The sequence below is a fragment of the Hydra vulgaris genome, chromosome 04 (assembly GCF_038396675.1).
Source record: "Hydra vulgaris chromosome 04, alternate assembly HydraT2T_AEP".
Taxonomy (NCBI): Eukaryota; Metazoa; Cnidaria; class Hydrozoa; order Anthoathecata; family Hydridae; genus Hydra; species Hydra vulgaris.
Genome location: NC_088923.1, coordinates 14,087,501 through 14,112,215, shown reverse-complemented (window position 1 = coordinate 14,112,215; position 24,715 = coordinate 14,087,501). Strand labels below are relative to the sequence as shown.

At 30.3% G+C, this 24,715-nt stretch overlaps 1 protein-coding gene across 3 annotated transcripts in view; it reads right to left on the bottom strand.

Annotated features, from left to right (window-relative positions):
- Positions 1 to 24,715, bottom strand: part of LOC101237467 (cilia-and flagella-associated protein 96) — a 40,275-nt gene that overhangs the window by 8,677 nt on the left and 6,883 nt on the right. For all 3 annotated transcript variants that reach the window (XM_065795519.1, XM_065795521.1, XM_065795520.1), the window contains exons 3-7: positions 17,429 to 17,648; positions 17,117 to 17,330; positions 12,170 to 12,272; positions 7,736 to 7,815; positions 2,530 to 2,693 (exon numbers count right to left, since the gene is read on the bottom strand). In XM_065795519.1, the coding sequence (XP_065651591.1) occupies positions 2,530 to 2,693; positions 7,736 to 7,815; positions 12,170 to 12,272; positions 17,117 to 17,330; positions 17,429 to 17,648 (781 nt within the window). The remainder of the gene's footprint in view (positions 1 to 2,529; positions 2,694 to 7,735; positions 7,816 to 12,169; positions 12,273 to 17,116; positions 17,331 to 17,428; positions 17,649 to 24,715) is intronic.

Genomic DNA, 24,715 nt, shown 5'->3' with positions numbered 1-24,715 from the left:
AATGATGTTCGAGGAAAAAAACTAGACAAATAAGAATTTTTGGAGCACTTAGAAACAGTCCCAGTAAAAGTATGAGACTTAATTGAATGATGAGTAACACGAAAATGAATTCTAGTAGATAGCACAAGAGACGCTAGCTCGTTAGAGCAGCGCTCATTGTATTAATAGAAGACATCTATTTCTTTAATAATAAATTTCTATTTTTGAAAAAAAAAATCCTTATATAAAATGAATTAATTTTTTTTTTTTTTGAAAAACCAAGAATCTATTTTTCTTTTTCACGTTGTTTCGTGCAGTTATATTAGGTCAATTGGGCAACGCTTGACTTTGTTCTCAAAGTCAAATTCAACATACAGATAACGGAACAAAGCAAGTTTATAGCTTATTTTAAAACTACAATTGCTTTACCTAAATAAATTATTATATACTTAAATTTTAACCCTATGTAAATTTTTTAATTAGAATTTTAATTTTAAATTAAAAAAATCTTTCACACTTTAGCGCATTTCATTTTGGCGCTCTAAAGTTTACTGGATTAAATACTTGTTTGAAAAAATAATAATAAAAAAAATAAGAATAATATTATTTACCAATTTTATCAGTGATAAATGTTATCGAAGAATAAAACGAAACTTGACTAAAGTAGCATATTTTAAACTGACTCTCTGAGAGCGTTATTTAAGTAACACACTCTTTCGTGCTTAACACGGGAGGACGTTTATTAACTTTCAAAAAAATATCCCACTCACCCTAAACTTATTAGGACACTACCCCTCCTCCTGCATTTAATAATTTATACTTGTTATCAACAAAAAAAACTGTATTTCAAAACTAGAAAAAAAAATTCCTAATTAAATCTTATTGAAATTATGATAAACAGCTGTTCAAAAACGCGCTGTTAATTTGACCGCAAGCCACACTAGAATTAAACTATGTTATGTATGTTCTTTAAAAAATTCCAACGACCCTTTTATTAAGACCCCCTCCCCGTTTATTAAATTTGGACAAAAATTCCCACACCATTTTTAATCCACCACCGCCTTCACCCATCCCCCACTATGTGTTTGGCACGCAAGAGTAACATCAGAAAACAATGATCTTCAGAATAAAATCTTCTGCAAAGAGAACTAATGCATCAAAATAGCTTGTTTATACAACAAATTGTCTATATAAATTAGTCTTTAATTTAAAGTATTTTTTTAATGTAATTTTTTTTTTTTTACTTTTAGAAAATTTTAAGTTAAATGTTTATAACCAAAAAATAGCAAATGACAGCGCTTAGGTCAGTAATGAGGATATATTTCTCTTTCTAAAGGTAAATAGAAATAGTCAAAAAATTTTAAATATACGCTAATACTACCCGTATATGTAAACACATTTTGGTTTTTATTACGATGATGTAATATAAATAGAAAGCATTTAAATTTAAATATAAAATTTGCAAAGGTTAAATCAATAACCGCAGAATGCTGCATATTTTACCTAATGCATTAGCATTAAATTTAGAGTTGTAAAAAACATTAGATCTTTTAACTCTCCAAGTTTTGCAGTGAATCTCATAGTTTAATTATGATACTCACAATTTCACAGTTGATTTAAAATACTCCAGTTTAATTTTAAAAAACTATTTATATTAAGAATAGATTTTTCTATTTTACCTTGTTTGATGTAGTTATTTCAGGTCAATGGAGCAATGCTTGGCTTTGGTCTCAAAGTCAAATTCAACAAACAGATAACGGAACCAAGCAAGTTTATAGCTAGTTTTACAAATGATTCTTAAATGCAGATACTTTTGGTTTGATTGATATTAAAGAATTATATATTTAAAACATATACTGGCACCGAAATATGAATCTCCATTTTTTCCCCTCCTTTATAAAAGAATTACTCAAATCGAATCCCATTACTTAATGTTCTAAAACTTTGGCATTCAACAAACATTATTTTGACAATAAATTTAAATTAACTTAATGTGTCGATGACTCTGTTCTAGCGGTTAAAAATTATATTTACTGATTTTATTGTTGCTTGTGGTAAAAAAATTTCATTTTAATCATAGGTGTTTTCTGATCATTGTAAAAAAGGCAATCACAAAGCAAAAGATATAGCATTAAAAAATTAAACTTACAAATTTTTTTTTTTAACTGAATTAAAACTAAAACTAAAAAAAAGCACTTTTATTTAGATTTTACTTTTTTCAGGTTTTTGTTTAAATCACATGTTTTTTATATTATATCTCTAGGTTTAAAAAAAATATATATATGAAGGTTTAAAACTTGTTTTTATTTATAATACATTATAACACAAAATGCTAATAAAAAAAAGTTAAGTATGGTTGAACAGTCAATGCTTTGGTTTTAAATCTATGCTCAAACACTGAAATTGTTTTAAAAACCAGGGGCACTTTGTCTACTTTTAAATTATTATGTTGAAATGTGTTACCATAATTTAATGTAAACAAATATCACCAAGGTGTTTAAATTTTATCTCTAGCATACCATTAAACATGAAATTTAATGATTGACATACCTTGTGATATTTTGAGCAATAATAGAACCACAGGTCATTGTTTTAGCACCGTGAGATGGGCGAAAGATATGCTTTTCCTTACTCTCAATTGGCTTTTTTACATTGTATAAGTCATCAGAATGAGAAGGGTATGATGTAAAGCATCCAGCTTTAGAACCACCAATCTAAAATTTATATTGTAAATTATAAGACAAATAAAGCATAACATCACAGCTTGACAATCTTTAAAAGAAAAGTTTGTAGGACATATATATAATATAATCATCAGTAGCATAAATAATACAATACTGTCGCAATACATATATATGGATATTATACTTTTTATCTTTTAATACTTACAAAGTTTATACAAACTAAGTTTTTAATGTAACGTCAGAACCTTAAATAAAGCGACTAAATATCACTTTGGTTGCTTTCTAACATCCCTATCTCTACCTTTTCACTTGATTTTACTTTATCAATATTTAATTTTGTTATAACCAATTAATAAAGATATAAGTAGATTATCTTATAAAGATGAAATATTTATAAAGGCTCAACCATGCATAAAAATATTATTTAAAGCGGGTTTTTGATTCAACCAAAATATCACATTAACTTAACTCTTAGTTTACTGTATGTAGCACCACTTGATGTTTTCTTTTCCTTATTTATAGTAACTCGTTGGTTCTTTTTAAAACAAGATGTTAAGTAATCAGTAAAAGATGAAAAAAAAGATGAAAATTTTAATAAATCTGCCACCCCAAAAAATATTTGACCAGATCTGCCCCTTACTAGATTGCACCTTGCTACGCCACAAAAATTAGACCTTGCAAATTTTTTGCAATTGAATTTCTATAAGTATTCTAATATTTAAAAAAAGGAATATTTTGTAAGTTCACATGTAATTTTGTATATGCAATTGCAAAGTATTGAAAATATTTTGTAATGATTAAGTTTTTATTTATTTGTCTTTTCAAAAATTGGAACTTAGCATTGCCTATAAGAAAAAATTTATTCAAAAAAGAGTGTCAAAGATATTATTTGCATTTTCATTAAGGTTTTAAATGCTCTCAAAGGAGAAACAATAACTATTTCTATTTAAAAAAAAAAGATTCTATTTTAAAATTAAAAAGATTCTATTTAAAAAAAAAAGATTCTATTTAAAAAAAAAAAGATTCTATTTAAAAAAAAAAGATTCTATTTAAAAAAAAAAAAAAAACAGTTTGCATTTTTTTTAACACCAACTGAAGTATTGAGATGAAATTAAGATTACATCTATTTCAATAATGGATGAGTCAAAACAACCAGAAGTCAATAACTTAATTTTTTGAGTCTGATGAAAATCAGCGTGCGCAAAAATTAAGACAAAAATTGAAGATCAAAATTTATCTTTGCAAATGTCAAAACACAAATAGATGATATGAAAATAATTGATAAGACCTTCCATCCTTCAGCAGATTATATCTTTCCAAAATCAAAAAGTGGAGATAACGTTCGTGCCAACCGCACTGGTTTAAAAAGTTTTTATGGCTTCATTATAATGAAAAGTAATTAAAGCGTGTTCACGAAATAAATGTGAAAGAATAAGCACGTCATTTTCTTTCAGTGGTTGTATTAAAATCTTTTTAATTGATTTGTATTTTGTTTACAACTTGTTGTGGTTTCAAAAAAATATATCAGTTTTTGGATTTAACTTGAAATTAGTTTTAAAAATGCAAAAGAAGAAGACGTAAGAGTAAAAATTATGCACAAATATTTACAAAATCCTAATAGTAGCTTCAATTCGATAGCAAAATCGTTGCAAATACATCCATACACAGTTAGTCGTATTATTCAACGTTTTTCTCAAACAAAATCGATCAAATGCAAATCTGGTGGTGGAAGAAAGGAAGGTTTTAAAGATATAAAACTAGTTAGAAAACTGGTTAACAGTTTTAAGGGAACGCGCAAAAATATATGGATTTTCTCATGGTTTTGTAGCAAAAGTTAGAAACAAACATGGTTTTCATTCTTTCAAAGCACAAAAAGTGCCCAACCGTTGAAACTCAACAAAAAAGTGCAAGAACCCGTGGCAGAAAGTTGTATGACAATTATTTCTAAAAATTTCTGTATTATTGAAGACGATGAAACTTATATCAAGTACGATCATCAACAAATTCCTGGTGCTGTTTACTATATTGCCAAATATAGAGGAAAAGCAGATAAGAAATTTAAATACACAAAACATGACAAGTTCGCAAAAAAAGTTTTGATTTGGCAAGCTATTTGCAGTTGTGGCAAAAAATCAGCACCTTACTTTTCTCAGTCCACAATTTCTGGTCAAATATATGTTAAAGAATGTTTAAAAAAAATTCCTTTTACCTCTCATTAAATCACACAATAACAGACCTGTGTTCTAGCCTGATTTAGCTTCAATTCATTATTGTAAAATAGCTATGAAATGGCATAAAAAGAATAATGTGAAAATTGTGCCTAAAACAGAAAATCCTCTAAACTGCTTAGAATTGAGAGTTATTGAAAAGTACTGGGCTTTTATTAAAAAATAAATAAAAAAAAAAAAAGCTTTGCAGAAACATTAAAGATATTAAAACATCATTTAAAAAAGCATCAAATAGTTTTGATTCTTATTCTGTGCGCAAGCTTAGGATACCACTAAAGCAAAAGCTCGAAATTTCATTAGATTCCCACAGGAATAATTAATTTTTTTTTTAAAATGTTTGATCTTCTTATATTATTGTAATAAAATTATTACTTGGTTCTAAATAAAAATTGAGGAGTACTTTTTTTTTAGTTGTTTTTCTACTTTCACATTTATTTCATGTACACGCTTTATTATTATTATTTGTTGTTTTTTTTATAGTTATTTCTTTTGTTACAAAGTAATTTTTAGAATCAACAATTTCATTTAAAAAAGTAATAACTCAATCATATTATTTTTATTAAGCAGCGACTGCGTATTGCGCTTTTACTGCTACTGTCCAGGCAATAACAGGATTTTAAAAGTTCAGAAAAACAAGGGGTTTTCAGCATGGAAAAAAACATTGAACATATGGCATCTAAAATTTCAAGTCTCAACAATTTGTAAATGAAAATTTTTTTCCATTATGACTGATGAAGGAATGGATGTTAGTAATGTTGATCATTTATCATTTTCCATACGGCCTGGTAATAGCGATCTAGATGTCTGAGAAGATTTTGTCAGATTTTGTGAACTTACTATTATCAAAAGCAAGAACATTGTTAATGCAATTAAGGACATTCTGTTGAGGTGTCACTTAAACTTTGACAATTATCATGGCCAAATGTATGATGGCGACAGCAATATGATGGGGGAAGCAGTCAGGTGTCTCAACACAAATTCTTGAAGAACAATCATAAACTTTAGCAACCCATTGTCAAGGGCACTCTCTTAGTCTGGCAATTGAATTACTAATAAAAGATTGTGGGATTCTTCATGATGTTATGGGAACCAAGGGGGAAATATGCATATTAGTTAAATATTCACCAAAACAAGAAAAGATGTTGGGAAGCATTATGAATAATATTGAAGGAGAATTTGAGGAATCTCCATGTTCTTATAACCAAAATCTTGATAAACTTTGTGTAACAAGGTGAACCATTAAAGCAAAGTGTTTTAAAAAGATACTGGATAGCAACAAAGCCTTGATAGAGTTATGGGAGTTTTCTTTAGCAGAAAGTTTAGATTTTGATACTAGGTCAAGAATTAGGGGCTGTAAAAATCAAATAAACATAATCCATTTCTATTTAATTTAAATTTAAGCCATGATTTTTATGCAATTACAGACCTTTTCAATGCTTTAAAAAATGAAAAAATGTCTGCCCTTGGAGGAAAAAAGCTTGCTGATTTAGTTGTACAAACATTGGAAAATATGAACGCAATTTCAGCTTAATTTACGAAAATATAAAGTAATCGGCAAGCAAAATAAAAACTATTTCACCACCTTATCTTCCAAGAAAGCGAAGAAAACCCAACTACTCTTTATTACATTATGTCACAAGAAACCCAGAGGCAACAGTGAGAGCACATTATGCTGAAAATCTGTACAAACATTACAAACCTGTCTACTATAAAGCTCTTGATTCTATTATTAATGCCATCAAAGAGAGATTTTATCAACCAATCTTGAAACTGTTTTCAAAAGCAAAGCAGTTATTTTTGAAAGCAGAAAGCAAGCAGTCTTTTACAGATGATTTGACAAAATCGGAGATGCATTTTAAAGGTGACTTTGATGCATTAGCTTCAGAGCTTCAGATTTTTCCAACAATTCTTGAAGTTAAACCAACAACTTGGAACAAGTGATTATTTTGCTAAAGTTGTTGTCACGAGAAAAATAAATGCTGTTGCACTACATCTGGTAATCATCAATTCCTTATCTATTCTTTTTGATAAAAAAACTATTCTTGACGAAATATCACTAATTGAAGTAGCAAATGAATTTGTTGCTCATCTCCAAGATCAAAAAAACGACTTATGATATTTTTACAGCAAAAGATCATTAGGTTCAATGATCTCTTTGCATATATTTCGTTTCCAATCTTGTTTTTTGTTTTTTTTCATCTTAAAGACATTTTCTTGGGAAAATAATCGGTATATATTTTTTTTTGTAAAATAATTGTATTTCTGTATCTAAGCTATACAAAATACCATAATTTTCTAATACTGGTAATAATGCAACTACTTTTTTTCAGTACGATAATATTGGTATTAGACCAGTTTTATCAAAAAACAAAAGCTAAATAAAAACAAATCGCTCTAGCTTATCCAAGAGGTTATTTTATCTAGTTTCAAAAACTAAAATTGGCTTTTTTTTCCAAACCTATCTTTAACAAATTTTGTAAAACCGAACCAATTTTAGTGAGAGACTTTAAAACATTTATATACCACTAACTCCTTAGTGACCTCTTACTCATTGTTAAACTGAACAATTTACACAAAAATTACTCAACTTATTCTATAAAGCAAACTTGAATTTAAAATAAAATTCTAAAAATTAAACAATCTCTGTGTAAAAGGTTGTTTGGCATTACATATTTTTACAAATAATTATATGAAAACACAGGATATGTTAATACTCAAAGAATTTCCTATAAACAAATTTACATTAAGTAGGTATGCTACATTAATGTGAATCACTCAAAATATTTAAAGATATCTCACATATTTTATGTCTAAAAAGTATATTTCTAAAAAGTTTTAGATTACCTGTTTACCAGGTGAGCTTGGTTTGAAGGGAACTAATGTTATCTTTGGTTCAGAAATTTCTTTGAAAGGTGGTAATGATGCTAAGTAAGAAATTATGTAACTACAATTCAATACTTTATTATCAATCTTAAAATGAATAAGGATCAGTAGCTAATCATTTTGTTAGTTATGATACAAACAATTTCATTTTATTGAACCAACAATAGCTGGCAAGTGAGTTATATCAGTTATTATAACACTACCAGACAATTAACATTTTGATATATGAAATTATTAGACAATTTGAGCTCTTTGAAACAGGCAGTTAATATGATCCCTTTACAATTATTAACCAATATCATTTCTTTCAAATTATTAGCCAATTTAACATCATCAGTTTCATCAGTCATTATTTTCTTTTATTATTATATTAGCATGAGTAAGTTTTTTCTTTAAAAAATTCAGTCACAACAAGACTGCAACCAACCAACAATTAGAGGGTCAACATAAAACCAATAACAGAGTTAAAAAGTAGAAAAACAACAGAAGACAAAACTGTAAATTATGAGAAAAACTTAAAGATAGGAAAGAATTCCAAAGAACTAACATACAGAGAAAAAACTAAATAAATATGATTTTTTGGACTTGAAGGAACAATTACAGTAAAAAAATGCAACTTAGCTAAATGACTAAAAGCTAATTCTTGCTTGACTGAAAAGTTAAGCGAGATTGAACTTTAGTTGATGTAACAAATAATCATAGGTGGCTCGAGCAGCGATGTGGTAGTGTTTGTAGAAAAGTAAGACATTCATTCTTATGATGATGGAACCGAGACTCAACCTTAGTTTTAGGAGCGTCATTAGAAGATGCAGCCCAAATATCAGAACAGTACTTCAAACAAAAACAAATATTCAACTTATTACAAAAATGGCAAGAAAAAAAAAATGTAACAAACTTAGCAGATGCTAACTTTAAAATGGGTTGTATATATGGTTTCCATGAAAGGTTAGTAGTGAATGATAATCTAAGAAAATTTGAAGAAGGAAGTTCGAGTTGTTTGCGTAGAAAAGATAAAAAAATAAGTATAATAAGAAATAATAGCTTCACAAAAAGGTAAATAAACAATGAGGTGAGGCAAGACTTAAAACCAACAAGATGGAATATATGGTAAGATCATATGGTAGTTGTTTAATGGTAGAACACTTGCTTCATAAATGAGAAGTTCCAGATTCAATCACCACAATGTCCCTAATAGTACCGTGCCCAACTTGTTTCTCTGGGCAGTGGCCTTGTTTGTCAAGGTTCGTGTTTCAGAGTTATAAAGTTGAGAGAGGATTGTAACCAGTGCCATCCCATCACCTTTTATTTTATTTTATAAATCTCTTTATGTAACAATGATTATGTGGGATGGTATTTTTAATTTACCGAATATCATCCAGTTACTTTTTTTTTCTCCACTTCGAGCACTGGTTGAAACAACAATTAAAGTAGCCTCCTTGATTGTAGTGGCTTCTTGGTCTTTGGGAGATAAATAACATTAAAAAAAAGAGAATCTGATGTGGAAGAAGTATGAGATTTAGTGAGATAATAGAACAATCTAAATCACCTGATGGAGAACAAGCATAAACTGAGCACAAGCTAGAGTCAGAGTGAAAAAAGTAAGTAATTGGTATTGTCGAGAAAATGAGTAACATATTATCTAAGTAGGGGATTGAGAAAGAAAAAATGTTTAGCTTTAGAGCAAGAAAGATCAGTGGTACTAAAACCAAACCATTCATTGGGATTATCATTAAAGTCACTAATAACAACAATATTGCGTGAGGCAATATTGGTTTGATAAAGAAAAAAGGCTCAATGAATTTGATCAGAAACAAAATTAAAGAGTGCATTCTTGAGATGATAGAGAACAGAAAGAGCAAAAAGCAAGATGATTGAGTGAAGAGGTACAAAACAAAAGCAAATAAAACATTAGCTGAAAGATTCAAGCCTGATTTCACAATAAGTAGGTAAATTGATACATAAGCATATGTTTAATACTATTGGAGTATTTGGGAATCTAAGGATAATAACCATAAACATTAAGATCAGAAGATAAAACCCCTGAATTTAAACTAGTCTTACAAAGACCAATTAGGTTTTGTGAATTTTGAAAAACTAAGATTCAATAGATGAAAGATATTTAGAAGACCATGAAAATTTTTTAAAAGGTAGATAGTAACATTTTATCAGGTGGTTTCTATTTGGTGATAATAATGTTTTTTGTTTAACATTTATAGGTACATTGTTAATGTTTTTTACTAATAGAAAACTTGATTCAATCATAAATAGTGTATGACATCTTAAAAAATAAGCTATGCAGTTATTATTATTATTTTTGAATTTTAATTTGCACCCAACAAGGCTGCAAGCAACCCCAATTAGGTTGGGAGTTACTACTAAACAAAGAATAAGGAGCAAGGAAAAAGTTAAAGAGCAAGGAAACGGTTGACAGAAGACTTTAAAAGTTGCAGGTAGAATGAGTCAGGAAAATATGGAGATGAGAGAGAGAGTTCTGAAGGGTTAAAGTACAAGGTAAAAAACTAGATGAATAAAAGTTTTTAGAGCATGCAGGGACAGATACAGTAAAAAGATGTGACATAGCTGAATAACAAAACAAGTGAGAATAAGTTTTGATTGATAGAACAAAAGATGATTGAGCAGCAACCATGATAGTATTTGTAGAAAAGAGGTAGGCAGGTACAACTACATTTACAATGTGTTTTTAGACCTTGTCTAAAAGAGAAAGGGCATCATTAGAAAAACCAGCCTAAAAGACAAAAGATTTGTAGAGGTAGAAAATGGAATCAGGAGTAAGATAATGGCAAATATGATAAAGAGAATCAACCTTAGCTGACGCTAACTTTTCAATCAATTGTATATATGGTTTCTGTGAGGCATCAAAAATTGATCAAAAAGGTGAAAACTTTTTGCCACGATAGGAGTATAAAGTTGAGTCATCAGATAATAGTCACTTCATATTGTCAGGAGGATAACCAATGTAAATAAGTAGCAAGCAGGACCAAGGATAGAACCTTAAGGTACCCCAGAAGATACTGGAAATGAAGAAGAGTGTAGGCCTTTGAGGATGAATTAAATACTGTGATTAGAAAAAAATTATTTCAACAATTTTTCCAGATACACTACATAAAGCATGCTTATAAAGAAGACCAGTAAGACTAACTTTATTGAAAGTTTTAGATATATCAAAATGCTGCCTCCGTCTTATGCATGATAGAATCTTTTAGTGACAGTAAGTAGTTAATCAGCGGTAGAAAGATCAAAAACCATATTGGTTGTCAGAAAGTTTTTGATTCAAAATGGGATGTTAGACATTTGTTAATCAAAGACTCAAAGGCCTAGCTAATAATAGAGAGAAGACTGATCAGACAATTATTAGAGGGATCAGAAAGTTCTCCAGAGTTTTTAAAAATGGAACCACGGATGTCATTTTCCAGTAGGCAGGAAAACAAGATTCAGCCAAGCACTTTAATAGTTTAGAGAGAGTTCTGAAGAACATTTTTGTAAGACTATGACAAGAATATCCTCTAAGCCACAAGCCATAGATGAGTTTGTTATGATATGAATTTAGCAACAGAAGCTGGAGCAATTTGAATGTTTAAAAATAGGTTAACATGTTAAACTGGAACGGCAGGAAGAGTATAAGATTTTAGAGTAGAATTAAAAGAGAAGTTCTTTGCAAATAGTTCTGCCTTATCGTTGGGAGAGTTAATAGTAAACTGGGAATAATAGAGCTTAGCATCAGACAGCACCTTTTCACATTGATTTCTTGCAATAATAAATAAACATTTGTCCTCAAGAAAGTTAATCTTTTGAAAAAAATGATTACGATTAGATACAAAGGTGAATACCATGGAACTTGACTTGGAACCAACGAGAAGGAATAAAAGCTTCCATATCTGCCTGGATCCAAGAGAACGGACACAGAAAAAATCACGAAAAGAATCCCAGTCAGCTTTAGGGTAGTAGTAAGTAGTGCAATGATAAGGTGAGTCAGAAGAAGAAGTACGAGATAAAAAGATTTATAGAGATCATTGCATGATCAAAACTGCCTAAAGGAGAACAAGGAGAAACTGAACACGAGCTAGGGTAGGTTGCACTGTTAATACTCTATATAATGTTAACACTTTATTTATATTTGCTGATGGAATCAGCCTTATTGAGAGTCACCATAGAGTTTGAGAAGACTTACTACCAGTTGGTATCAGAAACATTAAACTGAGCTTTAGATCTGTATCCTTATAAAGAGATAAAAAAAAAAGAACTGCATAGATACTACAAAGTAGATATATATTAGTGCTTTTTAACATTATTATTTCATTTGCCTAACACAAATGAAATATAATAGAATTATGCAAACACAAAAATAAATAAACTTGCAATAACAAAAAGACTTACGATTATCTGCTTTATTTGGATTAGAATCAAAAAACGTTGCAGGATGCAAATTTGATTTAAAAGGACTTCCCATCATCATTTTTTTGCTTTTTAATTCATTTTTCTAAACAGTTTCATTATAATTATAACAAAATTAACATTTAATTAAAAAGCAATTAAAAATAGTGTATTATTAAAAACTTTAATGTTCTTTAGCTATAGATTAAAAGCTAAACAAGCACACAAACAAATCATTGATTTTAATACTTAATCATTTTATTATCATACTAAAAAATCATGATTGCAACATTAAAAATGTCAAATTTTAGTTTGAAAGTAAAAATTCTTAGCTGTGAAATAAACTACAACAAACTAAAAATTGCTTAAGTAGCAACTATGGTAGTATTTGTAGAAAAGAGAAATTGATGAACTAAAGGAAATTTTTTTTTTCTCTTAAAAAGTTTGTCTTGTGTGGGCGCAAGACATTTAAAAAATGTCAGTTTTACTAATAACTCTAGAAAAATTAGTATAACAATCTTATTATAGTTATTTTCAGTGTACATAATGCAATTAATATAAAAAGAGGTGAATCATAAAACATGGTCAACAAAATTTGTGGGCTTGCAGCCTATATCCCCCACTCCATTATTATTAAAAACCATAAAAATTGGTCAATAACAGGAAATGATGTATGATATTCTATGTGTTGTAAAGTTGATTTTATAGCTTATTTGTAGGATAATTACTTAGATAATAGTTTTCCAAAAGAATTGCATTTTAAACGTGTTCTATTCATTTATGATTAATTTCTATATATATTTTTATACATAAATCAATTTCTACTCTATCATATATCAAAGTCTAATCTTGCTCAAACTGTATTAAAATACCCTAAACTGCATGAGTTATTGGATAATGGACTCAAATTTCGTGTTTATCAAAATGTAAGTGCAAAATCATTGCTGTAATGAAACTGGATGTGATGGTTATCTTTTTAAAGCCCATGTGACTTGCATTTGTCCAAAAGTAGCAAAGATACCTGGCTAGAACTATTTTTCCTTCAAGCTCAAAGAAACGAAAATGGTAACGAAAGTTCTTTACAAATAGGATTAGTTCATGTATCAGAGACATATCTATTGACAAGATATTTGGATAGAAAAGAATCAGACTCTAAAATACATGGAGCAAATAGTGGGGATATAAGTAAATGCTAAAAATCACAAATATTTTTGTCAATTTTTGTTGAAACTGTGAATTAAAAAATATAGTATAACTGTTTTATTAAAATTAACTAACATAATTTGAACACTTAGTTTCTCTTCTAGTAGTAGAATGTCAAGCAACACCAAACGATTCAGCCATTTGCAATGAAAATGCAAATAGTTCAAAAAAAAGCTGACCTCAGTTTGAATAAAAACTACGTAGATATTACCAAGATAATGATAGAAATCCGAGTTAAAGCTGAAAATGTGGCAATGAATGATAATATTCAATGTATTTTCCTTGATGGACAAAAAAAATTTAATAAGTACATTAGAGAAAAATATATAAAATTACACCCAACGGGAAAAAAAGAAGAACATTATTCAGTTCTGCACCTGGGGGTAAATACTAACTATAATTCACAAACAATTCTGAAGATAAGGTAGAAACTGCAGCTGAGCAAATAGCTGATAATCTTTACAAATGGATCAGGGGTTATGATGTTGGAGACTCTTTAGTTGCCATTGGTGCGGACTCAACAAATTTAAACACTGGTTGTAAAGTAGGTGTTATTCACTACCTTACACATAAATTGGATAAAAAACTAATAAAGATAATTTGTGCTCTTAATACAAATGAGCTATCTTTCTGACATCTTATGATTCAGCTTGGCGGAAAGAATACATCAAAAAATACCTTTTCTGGTTCTATCGGAAAACTTATAGGTAAGGTACTAGATTCAAAGTCAAAGATTACATTAGGAAATTCGGTTTTTATTATGCTACCTTGGACATTAAAGCTAGTGATAGAAGTTGATTCTGAAGTTTTAAAATTGCTTTAAGATGATTAAAATTTTTGTGAAATTTAACGCTGGAGTTTTTCTGAACAATCTTAAAAGAAAATAAATTTGATCACATTTGCATGATTGAATTTTGCAAATAGAATATGTTTACTTTGGTGTTGAAAAATCTTACTTTTAGTTGAAGAAACATACATACGCGGCACTTTAATTAGAACTAAAAGTAAAAGTGGACTAAAGGGCCTTACCATATACTCAAGCAATTAAAACTTTTTTTTTTTTTTTTTTTATCAAAGACTTAGAGGTAAAGACATTGTTATGCCCTATGTTTTATCATCTTTATGGTATACTCATAGTGAAAATGTTCTTCAAGCATTGTTCTGTAGCCTAGAAAAAATAAAAAGACAATTTGCAGTTGAAACAATTTTAACATTAAGGAGGTTAAGAATACATAAACACTAATGCGAGAAGTAGAAAACATCATATGCATAATGAAAATGCTGATTCACTTTTTGATCTAATTAATTTGAGTTAGAATGTACGCGAACCATTACTTACATGTTTATTGCCAAAGGATGAACTTTTAAAATATATTGATACTCCAATGTATCTACCTTGTTTTTCTGTTCTGGGCAAGCTATTGAAAGATCCAAGAAGTCACAAGAGCTTATCAATCAGCATTTGGAAAAGTTAGAAGAGATGGGTTCATCAAAGAAACATTAGCACATTGAGAAATCATGCTCGTGAAGCAATCAAAACAAAGATTTATTTAAATTTATTTAAGCAACATAATCTTTTTTATTATTTTATTTTGCCTTTTTTTTTTAGTTATTTCTTGCTTTTTTTTAGTTTTATTATGCTTAAGGATATTATTTATGATCACAGTAAAGTAAATTCAACATTAAATATATAGTATCTCATTGATGACGTTTTTTTAGTACCAATAAATTTGTAGGCCTTTAGAAAGTTTGTGAATTGTTGTAGGAGCTATATTTTATAATTTTTTTTAGACTATAGGTTAAAAAAAAAGGCAAAAAGGTGTCAATTTGTTTTCAGTAAAACTTGCATTTTTCAAATGCTCTGTGCCTTCTCTAAATAAACTTTTTGAGGAAAAAAAAGTTATCAATGTCTCCTCTAATATCCTAATAAACAAAAAAAAAAATTCGCCCACTCCCATATCCAAATTTGAGTATGACCATCCATATAGATCAATTTGATTAAAATTATCGTTAAAAAAAGTGATTTCTTAAAAGGTAGGTAAAAAACTAGAAAAAAGAGAAAGATTATTGAGTTAAGAGGTGTTAAACAAAAACAAAGACAATAAATTAAAATTTTTCAGTTAGCCCCTCAAATATCATTCAAATAACAATTTGTGGTACCTATCAATGAAACTTGAAATTATATAAAGTTCAAAATGGTTCAAAAGTTATGACATTTTGAAATTCACTCTAAAATGCCCTAATTTTTCTCATATCTGCCGTTATGGACTTTCTAGTGGTACTTTTTAATGAATATTTTCAGTTTTAGTGGAAGAACATGATTGGATCTGACCATTTTTTAGGGTACTAATTTCAAAAATGTAGAGGAAACAACCCAGTGTAAAATTTTTGATGGTCATTTTTTGATTTTAAAATGGTCAGTCAAATTTTTTGTTTCATCAACATTGGTTGCGCTTTTACTAACTCCCAGAGTTGCCTAAAACTCAGGGATTCAATTTTTTTTTTCAAATGAAAAAAGGGATCTTTGGTTATTATAATAAAAATATGGTTTTGGTCTCTTAAAGCATAAAGTAGATATGTCTTTTGCTTAGGCGAAAAACTCCTTAATTGGACTCACATTCTCTATTATAGATTTTTTAGCAATACTTTTTGTGTAAATAATTTAAATTCTAGTGGAAAAAACTGACTGAATATTGGTAATTCATCAATTTTTAAGGTGTTTAATCCAAAGATGAAAAAAAAAAAATCCAATCTAAAGTATTAGATAGATGTTTTTTTATTTTTAAATGGTCAATTATTTTGCTACCATAAAAGAGGTATTGCATTTACTAATTCCTGGAGTTGCCTGACTCTCATGGGTTCAGTTTTGATGTATAAAAATAGTTTTTTAAGGTTGTTTGTGATGTATAAATATAGTTTAGCAAGGTCAATTGTGATGTAAAAATATTGATTTGTGACATCACCTGTGATGAATAAATATATTTTTGTGAAGTTAATTGCGATGTAAAAATATAATCTTTGAATACCAGTTATGATGTAGGAAACATAAAAATTGCAAAAATATTGCAAAAAAGCATAAATATTAGATTAAATAATTATTGAGTCTTATTTGCTAATTCAGTTTCTCAATCATGGTAAACAGTCAACAGTGATCCGTTGAAACCAACCTAGAAGATGAATGTCACCTCACAATATGTATACTGTTGCTTGAAATTGAATCTTTTGAAGATATTCCTGAATATGAAAGAGAAATATTAATGTGGAGAACTTGGCAATCAATAATCAATGTCAAATCAACAACCTGTCTCTATCATAAATATGTTTATTTAAAGCATTATGCAACTAAATTAATATGTTGTTGCAATCCATTTAATATCTCTTAATACTTTTATAAACTATGGTTTAGTTTAAAAAAGTATTAAGAGTAGTGACAATTTTTACTTCTAGAATTTGCCAAGTGAAAGTGTTGAAAATTGCAATAATAAAATTCTTGAAAGATTTAAATGATTTTTTTTTACATTTTTATACATATTAAAAGAGCTCTTCTATTTTTTTCAGACAGTCCTCGTGAAATCAACTTGGATACAGTAAAATTCCTTTCCTTTTAGAATCCAAAAGTATCCAAATTGTGAATATTTCAAAGTCAACTAAATAAAACAAGTAACAAATAAAAACATGCAACTTTTACTTTTCCATTATGTTTATTTCGAACTGTGAATAACTAAACTGTCAATTTTTAAAACTTACAACTCGAATTTCATGCTCGTGATTGTAGGGATCGGGTGCATACTTTTGTGGCTTACCAATTAATACATTAGCATAACCATATCCAGATCCCTTCTTTCCAGGGTTTGTGACAAAATTTCTTCCAGGTGATACATAAGGATCCTTATCCTTACATAAAGGGCTAAATGTTTGAATTGGACCTGATAATGTTCCAAAATAACTACCAACTCCAGAACTGAATAATAAGTAAGTATATTTAAAAAGAAAGTAAATATATTTAAAAGAAAAACTGAAAAAAATTTCACTTTAAAAATCTTTTTGATAAAAACTTACGGTTTTTTTCCAGCATGACTTGGTATGAATGCTTTCCCTATAATCAATTTATTTTTTTCCAGTCTTTCTTGTCTCCGACGCTTAACAGGATCAGTGTAAGCTTCTCCCTCCATTATACGATTGAATTGTTTATCAAAGTAACCTACTTGCAATGCACAAATAGTTTTACTACTACCTGGCAACATTTGCTTCCCTTTTGATGCCGAAACATTGAATGACTCTGACAGAAGGAACAAAAAAAACTGTAATTATTTTTTTTAGTGAAATTTAATTAACTTTTATGTTTTCAACTATATACATTATGTATTTCAAAAATGATTTTTTATAACTTTCAAGAAAATTATGCAAAAATATTTAATAGCTCAGAAAATTATGCAAAAGTATTGAAAAATCAACCTAGAGTCAAACAATAGTTTTTGACTTCTTTATAAAGTTTACTAGAATCATAACTCTATAACCATAACAATTTTTCACTAGAAACCATTTTATCCATACTTATTAAATTTCTGTACCACATACTATTGAGTTTTTGTATAACTTTTTTTATTTATTTACACTTTATGTTTCTTGTATTGGATAAATTTATTAGATTTAACGTCTATTTTTACATCAAATTCTTTCAATTTTTTATTCTTAATGCATAAAAAAAACTCTATAAACAAAAATTGCCACAGTATTATGCCCTTTATAATATGATGTATTAACTGGCCTTAAGCCACAAAACCATTCAAACATTGGCTCAGACCATTTAAGTATTTTCTTAATAATTTCCATTAAGACAAATTTAACAAACTAAGAATCCTAAAAAATAATTGTTGTGTCTACAATGTTTGAGACAATATCTAAATGCACCAATTATAAATTTGCAAATATTAGAATATGTTTATCTAAAACTTAGGGGTATATAGATCTATCTTAGATAACCTATATTTGTGGGTTGATAAAGTTAAATCTATATTTTATATTATTTTCCTGAGCTCTGTGGTAGCTCAGGAAAATAATATAAAATATAGATTTTACTTTATCAACCCACAAATTTCAGCTGTTGATGGAATCAGAGAGGCTGATTCCATCAACAGCTGAAAAGTACCAGGGTACTAACTATTGCGCATGGATGGTGTCCATGTTCTTACTTTTGGTTTTGTTTAGGGTTTATTAATAATAATTTTGCTTTTACTTAGGGTTTATTAATAGTAATTAGGCAATTGCTTAGACTATTAAATAGTGCACTGATTACTATCAATCAGTTTTTTAACAAATCCAAAATGATTAAAGTCATCACCAAATTCTCTAAAACTATAATTCATTAATATTTGTGGTATTTGAAGTAACTTTTCTTCTGATAAGACCAATCATTTGCAATGTTCATCAGACCTACTTGCTTTTTGTAAGACTAATTTGAGTTCAGCTGTCTCATCTTGGGATCTTAGAGTTAATGGTTATCTTCCTTTAGTTTGTTAAGACTCCAATATGCTTGGCCTAAGCATTAACATCCGTAAGAATTCACCCATTTGCCAGGAAACTAAGAAATACTAGTTTTCCGACAATCCTAGACTATTCTTTTATGTGCTTTCGTTAAGCACCAATTCACTCAATCACCTTCTTCTTTGTTCTAAATCGCTCCCTTCATCTCAAGATGTCATTTCTCTCCCTTCATTGACCAAGCCATTTCTCTTTATCCTTCAGCCAATATTATTGTTGCTGGTAATGCTCATCACACTAAATAGCTTGGGTCTAGAGTCAGTGAGTCTTCAGGAATTAAGACCCACAACTTTTGCCTTTCTTAACTTCTAAAACAAAAAGTTCAATTTCCAACTAGCTTTCCAGACAATCCAAATCATTTACCTTCTCTACTTGACTTTCTGATCCTAGTCAGCGCTCATTTTCTCCACATTCACCCTTAGGTGCTCTTGATTACAATTTGATCTCTCTAAAACTATCTAATTCTTCTTCATCATCAGAATCGTCCTATTGTTGTACCTTTTACAACAACCTTAAAGCTGACTGGGACTCTTTCTGTAATTGTTTTTGTGATGGCCCTTGGGTAGAAATCTTTTGTCTTCCTTCTGACAAAACTGCTTCTTACATAACTTCTTGAATTCAGGCTGGCATGGAACCTTGTATTCCCTCTAGACAATTCTCAAGTCAAGCCTCACTCTTCTTCATTGTTTTTTACTCTCATTGTGCTGCTGCAATTTCCAATCATAACCATTACTCCTATTTCTATCAGCAAAACAATTCTCCAGAAAACAGACGTCTGTTTACTATTGCCTGAAAACATTGTAGAAAGGTTTTGTTTAATGTTAAAGCCCACTATTCTCAGGTCACGAAATCTCATATTTTAGCTAAAAATTAGGCTCTGGTGACTTTTGGAGAATCTTTAACAATGTCTATAATAAAGGCATATCTGTTATTCCACCTCTATTGCATGCTTCAGATTTTGTTACTTCACCTAAAGACAAAGCTTAATTGCTAAGAATTTTCATTAATCTTATCTCTTGATTCCATTAATCTACCTGATATAGCAGATAAACAGATTGATGTATTACTTGATATATGTATCACTCCAGCTTCTGTATCTAAAGTAATTACCACCTTTGACTTTTCTGCAGTGTCTGTGACAACATACCTGTTTGTTTTGCAGAAGTGTTCTTTAAGACTGTCCTCTATACCTTCAAAACTATATAAGTGCTTATCTGAGTCTTGTTTTTCAGCCTGCTGAAAAGCGGCATCTGTTATTCCTATTTTCAAAAATTCTGGAGAGCGATCATACTTGTCTAACTATCATCCCATTAGTCTTCTTACTATCATAAGCAAGGTTTTTGAGCCTTTAATTAGCAAACACTTAATCTCTCATCTTGAATCTAATAACTTTGTGATCATCAATATGGATTTCGATCTTCTCATTCTACTTCTGATTTGTTATAAACAGTAATAACTGATATATTTTATCATGCATTAGATAGATGTGAAGAGGTTAAGGCTATTGCTCTCAACATTTCTAAAGCCTTCAATAAAGTTTGGCATGCTGGTCTTCCTTATAAGCTTCATCTTATGGTGTATCAGGTAACATCTTCAAGATTCTTGAATCTTTCCTTACCAATCATAGTACAAAAGTTGTCCTCGATGGACAGCACTCTTCCTTATTTCCAGTTCTATCCTAGGTTCTACAAATTTTTTTAATTTACATTAACAACCTTTTTTTTTTTTTTTTCAACATCTTTACTTCCAACATGGCTGTAAACAACCAATATAAGAGTTGGAAGTCAATGGTAGAGAAAAGATCAAGTTTATAGAGCAAGATAATGATTGACAGATGAATTAAAAGATTGCAAATTATATGAATCAGGAAAGCCAGATGAAGGAAGAGAGCTGATGTTTAAGGAAAAAAAAACCAGATGAATAAAAATTTTTGGAGCACTTACGAACAGTCAAAGTAAAAGGAGGAAACTTTCATACTCCAGATTCTATTCCTTATCTTGATAAATCTCTAATTCATCCTTGTACGGAATAATGTTGCCATATCTGTAATGGATCTTCGAATGATAGTCTTTTTCTTTTAGAAAGGGTGCAAAAACGCATTGTAAACAGAGTAAGACCTGCTTTTCCAGCCAACCTTCAACCATTGCCACATCTCCATGTTGCTTCTCTTTCTTTTTTCTATAAATAGAAAAGCCACTGAGAAACCCATGCAGTAGCAGAAGTGAGATCCTTTTCAAGCTCAAATGCCCCCTCCAAGAAATCAGATAGTGTTAATTTCCTGATGGTAGTTCCTTAAGTTGGCTACCTAAGTAGTAATATCATCAGCAAACAATACCAATTTAGATGTAAGAATTTCTTGGAGGTTGTCTGGGAGATGTGAGAATTTATGAGAGTGTCTCTTGTGCCATCAATTAAAACTTATTTTCATGTTACTTGCCATTCAATTAAGTCTCACCCTTTTACTTGTGACTGTTCCTAAGTGCTCCATAAATATTTTTTTTATCTAGTTTGTTTTCCTCAAACATCAGTTCTTAGAAACTCATACAATTTGCAATCTTTCAAGTTGTTGATTAATCATTATCTTTTATTATAAACTTCATCTTTTTCCTTCCAGTAACTCCCATCTCTTATAGTGGTTGCTTGCAGCCTTGTTAGAAGGAAAGATGTTTAAAAAAAATCACCTTGCTAATTTAGTAACCAATTGCATAACTGTGAACCAATTGCTTCATAATATTGTTGATATAGCAAAGAAGATTAGTAATTTATTGAAAACTCAAACCATATCTCAGGTTTATTCCAACAATGCCTCCTTCACATGATGCCAAATGCATGAAGTATCTGATAAAACCTATCATTCACTAATATTATACCTATCATTCACTAATATTATACCTATCATTATCACTAATATTATTATATCATTATAAATATACATTATACCTATCATTATCACTAATATTATACCTATCATTCACTAATATTATACCTATCATTCACTATTATAACATCTGATAAAACCTATCATCCACTAATATTCGTGGTCTTCGAAGTAATTTTTCTTCTGTTGAGTCTTATCTCTTGCAAAGTTCACCAGACCTACTTGCTCTTTGTGAGACTAACTTGAGTTCAGCTGTCTCATCTTGTGATCTTAGTGTTGATGGTTATCTTACATTAATTCTTAAAGACTCCAATAGTCACATGCTTGGCCTGGGCATTTACATTTGTAAGAATTCACCCATTTGTTGTAAAACTAGGTTTGAATCCACAGACTATTCTTTCATGTGCTTTCGCTTAGTACCACTTCACTCTATTGCCATTCTCTTTGTTCTATATCGCTCTCCTTCATCTCAAGACTGCAATCTTTTTGATATTATTTCTGATCATATTGACCAAGCCCTCTCTCTTCATCCATCAGCTAATATAGTTGTTGTTGGTGACTTTAATGCTCACCACTCTGAATGGCTTGGCTCTAGTGTCACTGATTCTGCAGGCAATAAAGCCCACAACTTTTGCCTTTCTCAATCCCTAACTCAAATGGTCAACTTTCCCACTCATTTTCCTGACAACTCGAATCATTTACCTTCTCTACTCGACTTATGTTTTGTTTCTGATCCTAGTCAGTGCTCAGTTTCTCCACATTCACCCTTAGGTGCTTCTGATCACAGTTTGATCTCTCTAAAACTAATATCTCATTCTTCTTCATCACCTGAATCCCCCTATTATTGAACCTCTTACAACTACAGTAAAGCTGACTGGGTTTCTTTCCGTGATTTTCTTCGTGATAGCCCTTGGGTAGATATCTTTTGTCTTCCTGTCAACAAATGTGCTTCTTACATAACTTCGTGGATTCAGGCTGGCATTGAACCTTTTGTTCCCTCTCGACGATTCCAGGTCAAGCCTTTCTCTCCTTCATGGTTTTCCTCACACTGTGCTGCTGCGATTGCCAATCAAAACTGTTACTTCCATATTTATCAGCAAAACAAATCTCCAGAAAACAAACATCTGTTTATTACTGCTAGAAACAATTATTAAAAGGTTCTGTCTAACGCCAAAACCCGCTATTCTCAGGTCATGAAATCTCGTATCTCATCTCAAAAACTAGGCTCTCATGACTTCTGAAGAATCTTTAATAATATCAATAATAAGGGCAAATCTTTAATTCCACCTCTCTTGTATGGTTCAGACTTTGTCACCTAACCTAAAGATAAAGCTGAATTGTTTGCTAAAAACTTTTCATCAATATTATCTCTCGATTCCACTAGTTGCGTTCTACCTGATATTGCCAACAAACAGGTTGATCCATTGCTTGACATTCATATCACTCCAGCTTCTGTATCTAAAGTGATTTCCTGCCTAGACTCTTCTACAGCTTGTGGCCCGAACAACATACCTGTTATTATCTTGCAGAAGTGTTCTCCGTAGCTGTCGTCTATACTCTCAAAACTATTCAACAAGTGCTTATCAGAGTCTTGCTTTCCAGCCTGCTGGAAAGCGGTATCTGTTATCCCTATCTTCAAAAATTCTGGAGAGCGATCTGATTCATCTAACTACGTCCCGTAAGTCTTCTTCCTGTCATAAGCAAAGTTTTTGAATCTTTAATTAACAAACCCTTAATCTCTTATCTTGAATTCAATTACTTATTTTTTGATTATCAATATGGATTTGGATCTTCTCGTTCTACAGCTGATTTGCTAACAGTAATGGCTGACAGATTTTATCCTGCATTAGATAAAGGTGGAGAGGTTGAGGCCATCGCTCTTGACATTTCAAAAGCTTTTGATATAGTTTGGCATGCTGGTCTTCTCCATAAGCTTTCTTCTTACAATATATGTGGCAACATCTTTAAGATTATTGAACCCTTACTTTCCAATCGTAGTATAAAAGTTGTCCTCGATGGAATGCACTCTTATTCTGTAACTTCAGGGGTTCCTCAAGGTTCTATCCTTGGCCCTATACTCTTTTTAATTTACATTAACGATCTTCTAGATATTCTCTAAGGTGGCATTATTTGCTGATGATACTACCATTTATTTTTGTCATGATAAAAAACCAACACCCTCTGATTGCTTGGAGGGGGCATTTGAACTTGAAAAGGATCTCACTTCTGCTACAGCATGGGGCTCACAGTGGCTGGTGAACTTTAATACAGATAAAACTCAATTTTTTTCAGCCAATCGTTATCGCAATAATTTAGATCTTCTTATATTTATGAACGGTGATGTACTCGATGAGTCATCTACTCTTCATCTTCTAGGATTAACTCTTACTTCCAATCTTTCTTGGAAACCATATATCAAATCAGTTGCAAAATTAGCATCTGCTAAGGTTGCATCTCTTTATCGAGCTTGTCACTTTCTTATTTCGGATTCGATTCTCTATTTCTATAAATCTCAAATCTGGCCTTGTATGAAATACTGTTGCCATATCTGGGGCGGTTCTTCTAATGATGCCCTTTCTCTTTTAGACAAGGTACAAAAACGCATTGTAAACATAGTTGGACCTGCTCTTGCAGCCAACCTCCAACCATTATCACATCGTCGTAATGTTGCTTCTGTTTCTCTTTTCTACAAATACTATAATGGGCACTGCACTTATAAGCTAGTGTCTCTTGTGCCATCTACTAAAATTCATTCTCGTGTTACTCGTCATTCAATTAAGTCTCATCCTTTTTCTGTGACTGCTCCTAAGTGCTCCAAAAATGCTTCTCGTCTAGTTTTTTTCCTCCAACATCAGCTCTTTGGAATTTGCTTCCTTCATCTTGCTTTCCTGATTCATATAATTTGCAATCGTTTAAGTCGTCCATCA